The sequence below is a fragment of the Atta colombica genome, unplaced genomic scaffold (assembly GCF_001594045.1).
Source record: "Atta colombica isolate Treedump-2 unplaced genomic scaffold, Acol1.0 scaffold15, whole genome shotgun sequence".
NCBI lineage: Eukaryota > Metazoa > Arthropoda > Insecta > Hymenoptera > Formicidae > Atta > Atta colombica.
In genome coordinates, this window is record NW_017259239.1 from 1,226,470 (window position 1) to 1,237,380 (window position 10,911).

The 10,911-nt window shown below is 30.3% G+C and overlaps 1 protein-coding gene across 1 annotated transcript in view; it reads right to left on the minus strand.

Annotated features, from left to right (window-relative positions):
* Positions 1–10,911, minus strand: part of LOC108685264 (acetylcholine receptor subunit alpha-like) — a 333,770-nt gene that overhangs the window by 322,117 nt on the left and 742 nt on the right. Inside the window, exon 2 of the mRNA XM_018189965.1 lies at positions 2,648–2,929. Within this exon, the coding sequence (XP_018045454.1) occupies positions 2,648–2,854 (207 nt within the window). The 5' untranslated portion in view covers positions 2,855–2,929. The remainder of the gene's footprint in view (positions 1–2,647; positions 2,930–10,911) is intronic.

A 10,911-nucleotide genomic window follows, 5' to 3' on the forward strand; every position in this document is an offset into this window, starting at 1 on the left:
TAAGAATTAATTTTTTTATTTCAATCTGTCTGTATTTTTATAAAGTAATTTTCGTAAAGTAATACGGAACAAAGGAAAAATTATTGACAAATAAAACAAATTATAATGTAAAATTTTTCTTTATTTTTCCATAAATGAATATATTTCTTCACACGCATAACACTACTAAATACTTGCATATTACTTGCAGTTTGATGATTCAAATATCATATTATTAAAATTTTTGCCGGTAAAGCGAATGCATATTTTATCTTATTTAGACGTTCCCGACGGAAATTTCTGTGAACTTCAGTCGCGGTCGATTTCAAAAAATTACTGTCCCAGTGTATATTTTTACGAGACTGAAATTGAGTGATATTATTCTTCAACGTTATAGTTAACGCATGCTGTTACTTTGAGAATATTATTGGCAGTTTTGTGTGTCTGCCAATTTTTTGAATCTTGTCTATGCTATAAAATTTTCAATTGATCACAGAGTATGTTTTATTGATCAATGTTTGTTCTTATATGTTTTTATATGTCGCGATAAATTCTTATGATATTACATATTATATTGAATTTTTATGTTTCGGTGATCGAATTGTAAAGGAAAGATTATTAATATGTAATTGACTTTCTAATTTTCTCCTAAAATTTCAAAAATTTTATTAAAATTATATTTTTTTTTCTTTATTTGATTAATATATAAATTTGATAAATTGTAAAAAGGTCGTATAGCAGAGTTAAAATATGTGTTATTTTTTCATATTATTTCCATTAAAAAGTCAGATCATAAATAAATTTGATAAAGCAATTTATTAAATGTCAAGTATGGCCAATGAATTTGAATAGAGACAGTCTAACAGTTTAGCTAATTAATTAATGCTTGTGTTATTAGCCGTAAGTGCTTTGTTGCCAAATAGACGCAGGAGTAGTTAAATGCATAGATATAAACTTCTGACAGAGTTACTGAGCAGGAAGATATTCTCTGATTCTCATTATATGTTTATCTAATATTGCTCTAGTGATAAACAAGTGTAATGCCTTGCTTCTTGTTAACTAATTTTACATAATTGTCATTAGCTTAAACTTCAAGTATTATGGATATATTGAATATTATATTGGATTATGTATCATGATCTGCATAAAATTTTAACTTTACAAATAGATATATCTGTAGAATTAAACAAGGGAATTTTTATTGTCTATAATCGATGGAATACAATTATCGATAGTATTAAATTATTATTATTATATCGCAAATTAATTATATTATTAGTTAATTATGCTATTAATAAATGTAACCTACTAATGGGATCTTAAATTAAGGTTTTTAAAAGCTCTTATACTTTAACTTTGCGAAACATAATCACAACATTAACTAAAATTTTATCCAAATTCACCTAAGTAATTATCTCAATTACTCGAATTTCGTGCAATTTTCTTTTGCGACAATTTGGATTTCTACGGTAGTTTCCAGGGGAATATCTTAACCTGAATCGCATATTAGTCATTCTAAAATGTCCGTAGACTTTATAAACTATTGATTTTATAATAGATATAACACGCACTTTAATACTTGCACAAGTTTAATTATTGTCTTAGAGAGTATGCAACATCAGCAAAGTTTAAAGACACTCTATACAGATACTCTATACAGATACTTTGGATGTAGATAATTACTATTATTTCGTAGAGTAGAAGAAAAGACAATGCATCTGTATATTCTTTTATGATCAAACCATGAGAGAAGTGGCAAGGATTAAATAAATAAAATGTGATTCTGTTAAAAAAATTAAAGATAAGTTATAAAATATATTTGTAATAGATTTTGTTCTACAATTTGCGCGTATCTTCTTTTTAACTCTGCAAAACAATTTCTATAATTTAATTTTCTGTTTAAATTATTGATTTTATATTATTATTATTATAATATATTTTGTATTGATTTATATAATACATCTGTTATTTAATGCCACACTTCGAGGATACATTTAGGCTGTTCCATCTTTTGATAAATTTTACCTGTTAGGTAAATCGCGCATGTAATTGAGTAATCTTGCTACTTACCCGACAGGTAAAATTTACCAAAAGATGGAACAATCAGCTTTTAGTGACATACCTAACCTAATTTAATTGCTTATAATTTTTATAAAAATAAACATATTGTAAACAATTTTTTATGTAAAACGCCAGACATTAAAGAATAGGACAATACCAAGCAAATATGCTTCTTTATTAATAAAAAAGGCAATGAAAAAAATATTGAAAAAGCATTGGAAAAAGAAAGCCGAGTATATATTGTATCTAAAGGATGTTTAAGAATTACAAGACGTTTTTAATTGACACTAGGATTACTAAAAATCTCTAATGGTGCTATCTTCTGATGTAATATATCGTGATTTATTTTATCAACAAAATTTCATTTATAACAAGTACTTGTCAATTATTATATCAATATTTTCTATAATTATGAATGTAGCTGATCATCGATTATTGTATTATAATAGCAGACTTTTCGATTATATATATCAATATTGTCTGAACTTATTCATGATAGCTATTATAGATTTTAGTTCAGCAATTATGTCATCAATGTGATTTTACAGGATTTTTACTGTAGGATTATTTTTTAGTTTTTAATAATGTTTCAAAAAAGTTTACTTACCACATCGATGAGTTGCGAGAGTTTAAGCTTGATGCATACGCGTAGCACATCCGAGGTGTTCACCACGGGGCGCACGAGTTTGTTGTAGTTGGATAGTAGATCGTCGTAGAGGCGTTTCGCGTCCGGATTCCCGGCAACGGCTCCGTGAACGACTAGCGCCGAAAGAAACCATATGCGCAACGTTTCCCCGATTATGGGGGACATCATGATTCCCCAATTTCTCCACTGTGAACGACCTGCCCAGTCCCTTTATATCCTCTTTCGGTCGCGCAAACCACGTATCTAACAATAAGTGAAAAGATGTAAATCAGCTATTATTTTTCTTGACATTCGCATAAAAGAGCACCACTTAAGAATCCCTTAATAAATGCAATTTTTATCATTTATTGTAAAATAAACAGTTGCAATTTAATTATAAGATACACAATTCTATCATTAATTTTTACTCTTAGAAATTAATCGACATTCTTAATAAAATTTTTGAATTTGTATTTTTCACAACTTGCTAAATAATTCTCGGATTAAATTTCTCTACAATTTCAAGTGAATCTTATTAGTTAGGAAAATTTTCATTTGAAATTTAATTAAGAAGTTATGAGAAAAGATGGCTTCTCGTCAAGTTTCTTTAAGAAAAAAAATCCACAAAACTCCAAAATGTGGCGTGAGAGAATGTATAAATCCTGATATATCATGTACACTAACACATTAACACACAAGCGAAACTCTAAGTTAAGTCGCTACATTACACTTTGCCAGACTATACTTCGTTACGTGCAATTCCCGGTGCATAGCATACTCTGCACTTGGTGCAACTTGGTCCGCGGACGGATTTATGGATACAAGTAACGAGTTCAATCCTCTTCTCTTTCCACTTCTCTCTTTCTGAGTGCCGCGCAAAAAATTTCATTGCTTTGAATATAAAAATAATGTCACTCAATGTAAAGTGTACATTTTCGCCTGAAATTTAATCTTTAAAAATTCTTTTGATTTTTTCTTTTATTCTTTTCTAAAATTATATAAAATGTTTGAGATTATGAAAGATTTATTCATTCCGCGATGTTAAATATTACAACGAAACTTGATGATAATGCGAATGCGATGTTGAATTGCAACCTTATGTAACTATAGCGATACGAATCGGAACCACGATAGCGAACAATCCTGTGATTGTGAATCGCGATGCGTAACGATGTTAAAGTGTTCATGTAGAATCGAACCGATTAACGGTAAACCGACACTTGGCGTAGTGCGGGCGATTGATTTTCGACACGTATTAGAGCGCTAATTCGCGGCCGCAAATCGCGCGCGGTCATGGATCATGAATTGATCGCACGCTTTGAAAATCGTGAGATACTTCACATTTCGCTCGTCGACTGGAATTTAATAGAGTCCAAAACGAATAGGATGGCAAACCACGTTATTATGCGACGATTTCACGAATGCGATGATTAAGCGAGTTAACTGACCAATTTTAAACTCGAATGAAGCGGATTGTCTTTCTTTATTACAAAAACAAGAATGTTACATGACAGAATTGCGACAATTACAGAAAATCCGGTGGCACTTGTTTTTGACACAATTTTTAATGTTTTAGCATCAAAGAAGTACTATAACAAAAAGTTAAACTTACATCTTCAATCTGGAATAAAGTTTACAAGAAATACATAACTTTACAAGAAATAAATAATAAATAATTTGTTAGATTTTTTATATTAATTAGACTTCTTACATTTTACGAGTCTTAACATAATTTGCAATTTTTATTAAACTATAATATTATTAATGTAAATAAACAATTTGTTTAATATGTAACTTTATGTTACAACTTCTATGTTACAACAAAATGGAATTCGAGTGCAATTATTCTGTAATTATTATGGATGCTGTCTGTGGGGACATCTCTGTGACTATAAATTTGTAATGAAAAAAACTGAAGAAAGAAATTTGGACTATTTCTTATTCTTCATATCTCTGTATACCCTCAAAACTTTAATATATTTTTTAAGATAAAAAAGAACAGCGCATTTACCTAATTTATTATATAACAAAGTTGCGCTAAACGAGATAATAGAACCACCAGTGAAACAATTTTAAAAATTTGTACTTTCTGCGAAATTTTTTCTATTTACAGAGGAGACAAAGCTGCTGAGATGTCCCTACGTAACTAATATAGCAGTTGTTTAACTCAAATATTGTTTGTTTAAAAACCTTTTAATTCACTTTTATAATGAAATTATTTAAAAATTTATATAAACTCTATTTAGTTCAAACATGATAGACAAATAATTTGCAAACAAATAAGGTTGTCTGTCGTGTATTTATTTGTTTGCAAATAAATTTGCAGTGGATTCTTACTAACGCGATTATTTGAGTATTGCAGCAAATTATTTAGCATTGCAACAATTTTTTATTTGAAACATGTATGATCGGATTATCTTCGTCATTCTGAAATTCTTGCCGCTGCTGTTGTTTGATTCGAGCAAGCAATTCCTTTCTTGTCAGGTAAGCAACTTCAAGACCGTAACTCATGTCCATGTCGACGCAGTCGTCGTGATCGATACGTGAGTATTAACGACGGAATACATTTACGTGAATACATCCAGCGACGAGGAAGGATCGATCAATGCCCTGGTCCCGCCTCGTCTACCACCGCGCGAATATCTAATTGCTGTTGCGCCGCTAACTGGGTCAACGGTATATTATTTCGGATTAGCGAACCAAGGAGAGCCAATCTCACGACGTTGTCATCAACCTAAAACCCGTCTAGACAAAACTGGAATGCACTAAGGATTTCTATTCAATATTAAAATTGTCAACGTTGAGTCTAATAACATTGAGTTTGAAAACGGAGTATCAAAATATTTATCTTAATCTTTTGTAGTAATAATTATTTTCTTATTATTCCAATTCTTAAATTTTCTGTTTCTAATACATTATTCATGCAATTTTATAATGTGCAATAAAATAACTGTAGAAAACAAATGTTACAATAATCGAATAATGTTTTATAATAGAATTAAAAAACTATTCTAATAGTGACTTTGAGTGGACGTATTAGTGTATACTAGTGCATATTAACTTGTAGAAGACCGAAGGCCCCTTTAGAGACTCGACAGTGTCATATTTTTTGTTATTCAACCGCATAACATTCATAAAAAAGTTTTAACCCTTAAAATAAAAAAGTCGATCAAAAACAGAAGATTAAAGCCGTCCTCAGAAGATTAAAGCCGTACATTAATTTAATTTGTGTAAAAGTAAAATATAAACAATATTAAATACAATATCTTTTAAAACCATGTGAATACACAACAAATCATCAGACATAACTACTACAGTAGATGGTAGACTATTACAGTAGATGTAGTATATAAATTTGCACTGAATTATTTAAGAGCTAAAAAGCTTAATTATTTAGGACCTTTATTTTTATTTGTTGTCTAAATATAAATATTCACATAATACAGTCTTAATAAATCGTTTATTATAAATATTTCGAATTAAATATTGATTTTATTCAATAGCGCAGTTAAAAGTATTAAGGATTTTATGGTTTAATCCGTTTTTTTCAGAAGATATGGAAGATAACTGTTTATATTTACATTAAACTTATATTTTTACGTCTATTTGTATACGATGGCTTTAATATGCACCACTGTGCACTGAGTACATTAAATTAATTTATTCATTTTAATTTTATAAATGAGACAATTATCAATTCGAGTTGAATATCGTCACTATTATACAAGAAAATATTTTATTATTTTATTATTTTACAATTACAGATCTATAAGTTGGAAAAGCGTATAATTCACGTATCGAATAATTCGATTGTCGTACAATCCACAAATAGATTTTAAACTGTTCCATGATTCAACACAATTCGCTCGTTGCATACCTCTCTCGCGTTTCCTCTTTATTTTTCTATCGAGAAAGTAAATTACTTAGTACTCTTTGTCATTGCTCGAGCGCCTCCGAATAAGGATCGCTTTTAATACGCGAACGAATTCGATGGAAATCGAGACAATGAACTCGATACCGGCTGTAAGATTATTGATCGAAGCAGGCAATAATTTGTCTTATATCTATATTTTTGCATTTATAGTGTAAGGTAATATTCAAAATCGAAATTAGGACATCAAGAGATTGTTTAGTTTTTAACATACAATTTATGCATATAATTTCGGTACGTGGTAGGGAAAGGTGGGGCACATCATGACAGGAAGCACTATGTGACAGCTGCTTTTTTTTCAAAACATAGTAACCGCAGTTGAACATTAATCTACACAAAAGAAAAAAGTCACAGAAATAAACTTTGCTGAAGTTTCAGAAGACTAGAGAAAAATCATAATGATGGAAGGAATATAAAGAAATCAGACTGAAAATTTATTTTTCAGTTTATAATTTTATTTCTCAAGGTAAGGCATTTCTTTTGATGAATACATGTATATGTAACCTATTATAAGATTATGTTTAATGTGTTTTATTTAAGGCTATGATCATATTAATGCAAGCCTCGTATCACTGTCCATGTGAAGTTAAATAACAAAGGTATCCTTGAGGCAGTATAGTAATTCTTGGGGTATGACTTATTTTTGTTTATCTCGTTTTCACTCTGTTATCAGTTGGTTTTTTATTTATTATTAGTTAAGCATATAGTTCGATACAGAGGAAAAAAGATATACATATGATTTTACCAAAACTCACTGTGTGAGTGGAACAAAAAGGCAACGCTTCCACTACAAGTTTGCTATTAATTTTTCTCTTAACTTTAATTTAAGTAATATAGCCGAAGAAGCTTTTAATATGTTTAAGTTAAGAAAGTTCCATAAAAATTTGATTTTATATCTATTTTTTCGGGTAAAAAGAATATCTTATTTTAACGTTTTATTTTTAATATTTGTTATATTAGGTCAATTGAAAAGTTCCGTTCGTTTAGCGGCGAGTAGCTATAGCTAGAACTGTCGATAACTCTAATACCTAAACCAAGCTTAATTTTTCAATTTTATCATCTGTCAATAAAATTCAGTATATAAAGGTATACGGCATTAATAACACTGCTTCTTACTGCATCGAAAATATTGAAATTTGAGCCAAATAAGCGTCATTTGCGCGAAGTGTTAATCGTTTGCTTCATGCAAAAGAAAACCGCAGTTGAAGCTCATTGAAGTTGCTTGTAGAAGTTTGGTGATAGTGCTCTTTCCAATAAAACATGCAGAGAATGGTTTCGACGCTTTAAAAATGATAATTTTGATGTGGAAGATAAAGAGCGTTTTAAACAGCCAAGAGCATTCGAAGAATTGCATGCATTGATGGATGAAGACTAATGTCAAACGCAAAAACAACTTGCAGAAACATTAAATTGTGTTTAATCTGTTATTTTCGATCGTTCAAAAGCTTTGGGAAAAGTCTGCAAAGAAGGAAAAATGGGTCTCATATGAACTGAAGCCAAGAGACATTGAAAGACGAAAAACATCAGTAAAATTCTGCTTGCTAGACAATAAAGAAAAGAGTTTTTGCATCGTATCGTCTGAGATGAAAAATGGATTTTTTTGACAACCCCAAACGTTGAAAAACCATTTGCGATCTCGGCCAACATCGACAACGCCAAAGCGGAATATCCACGAAAAGAAGGCATTGTATTTGGTAGGATCAGAAAAGTACTGTACCATGAGCTGTTGAAACAGTCACAGGGGATTTCTATCGAGAACAAATTATCCGTTTAAGCCGAGCATTGCATCGAAAAACGATCAGAATATGAAACGAGACAGCGAACGAGAATTTATAAGCTGAGCGAATAAAGTGATTTTGCTTCATGACAACGCTCGGTCTCACATCATAAAACTTAGGAAACGTTAGAGGCACTTCACTGGGAAGTGTTATCCCATGCGGCTTATTCATCAGATTGTGTCTCTTCCGACTACCACTTGTTTCAGTCGATGGCACACGCACTTGCTGAGGAACGCTTCAATTCTTATGAAGAAGCTGAAAAATGAGACTTTGACTGGATAACTTTCAAAAATGAGTTATTCTTTCGCCGCGGAATTCGCTTGCTTCGAAAGATGGGAAAAAGTCATCGCTAACAATGGACAATATTTTGATTGATGTACTTTTTCATTTTGTTTCTTAAATAAATACTTTTTGCAAAAAAAACGGACGGAACTTTCTGATTAACCCAATATGTTTATTATTTTAATATATTTTATTAAGGTTGAGCCAGAAAGTTTATAATCTAAGTGAGTAATACAAGCTCATTATAATTAATATTTTATACACTTTTTATGTTTACCTCCTTATGCTGTGTTTATATATCTTATAGTGGAAATTTTATTTTTAATATTAAAACAATTTAAAAAATTTTTTTTTTATTTTACATTGTACTTATAAGTTATAAAGATACAATAATAAATCTTCAAACGTATTAAAATGATTTCCTTTTGGGTAACACTCAATCTTGGGCCAGTCACATACACATACCTAGATCTATAGCTCCATATGTGAGCACAAACAAATAGGGCATTAGTAGCTAGTTATTTCTCGATTGCTTACAAAGATTAAAATTTGGAAAAATTACCAATTGTTCTTTATTGAAAGGGGAATTTTTTCATCTCATAAAAATTGAAATAATCTTTTACACTAACAAGGAGAAGCGAAAAGAAGAAATCACAATGTGCTTCTTTCTTGCCCTACATACAAACATTCCTATTAAACTTTTCATTTAAAATATTTATAATAGAACGCGTCAAATTATGTTTTGTTGTAATGGTTATTGATTTTTCACATGATATATTGTTTTTTTTTGTTAATATGAGATAATTATGATATATCACCAATTGCAGCGATGTATGTATGTAATATTTCATGTAATATATGTTGCAGATTAAAAAGTTATCATGTGAAAATGGCACGTTGTTTTCAGCGACGTCTATCTCTGAAACTATTTCAGCATCGACAGAGAGGGTGAAACGCGGTTCGCGGAAAATAGAATTGAAAACATTTGATCGGCCACATCGAGCCAACGATCGTAAAACCACGTGAAGTTTCTATTCTTGACAATCCATTAGCTCTCGACTGAAAAGGATTCCACGGTATCGCACACCGTAGCATTCGATTCGGAACGCATAATTGAAAAGACCTATACTGTACTTTGTTGACGAAAATTTAAACGAAAATCTGTCGATCGACAGTCGAATCAAAGCTCATCAAAGCTCATGGGACTTTTTTAATCTATTGTTCTGATTATTAAATATGAAGTGTATTGCGAAGTATCCGCAAATTAAAATAACAAATGATGTTTGAATAATTTTGAAAATATTTGTAACAAAATGAATGTGTTACCATACATTTTTTAATTTCATATTATGATATTATGTATATTGAAGAATCAATTATTAATTAATTTTTCCTTACCTCTTCTTTCTTTTTTTTTTCTTTCTTTTATAAGAAAAATTATTTAAGAAATTACTTTACAGCAATTATAAAGTAATATTATATTGAATAAAAATGTAATAAAAAACATAGATTGTAGATTAAATTGTATATCTCCGCGATATGAGATAATAGGACACAATCGGAAGGATTTCGATTTGAGGAATATTGAAATCCTTCGTGAACGATGTTCAGGATTAGAACGTTTATTAAACTTCGATCGATATAAAAATCGTGGCGCAATTCCAATTCGAATGCCGAACGAAAATTTCACAGACCCAATGGAGAGGATTCCTCACGACGGAGAATATTGAATCTATCATGTAGAAGGTGCGTGAGAGCAAGAAATAACAAAAAGAACGTCACGCGATATCGCGTGTCCAAGCAATGAAATGTTTCGATAATCGTCGAATCTCAATAAAATAATTTCACGACGGTTTCACACCGCCGCCGCGAAAATAGCGCAGATCGCGAATCGCTTGCATCTTTCCGCTATTACGCTCTACAACTCATGTTTTCCGCGATTAAAGTTTATGAGAATTTAAATTAGCAGCTGTCGAGAGAGCGCGAATCATTCCCACAACTTCCCTGTAATTACTTGCGATTACATCTTACACATGTTTGTATCTGTACAATAAGTCTCAGAAAGATATTCAGGAAAATACAAAAATTATCCGTATTAATTTTCTTATCTCTTATTTTTTCTCAATTAAAATTTATTATATGTATAATATAAATTTAATTCTATTTCTTAAAAAATATTGATCGAACAGTTCCTCTTTCTATGTTTTTGTATTATTTTAATATCACTTTAAATTTTTGTTAGAAATTTTATATAT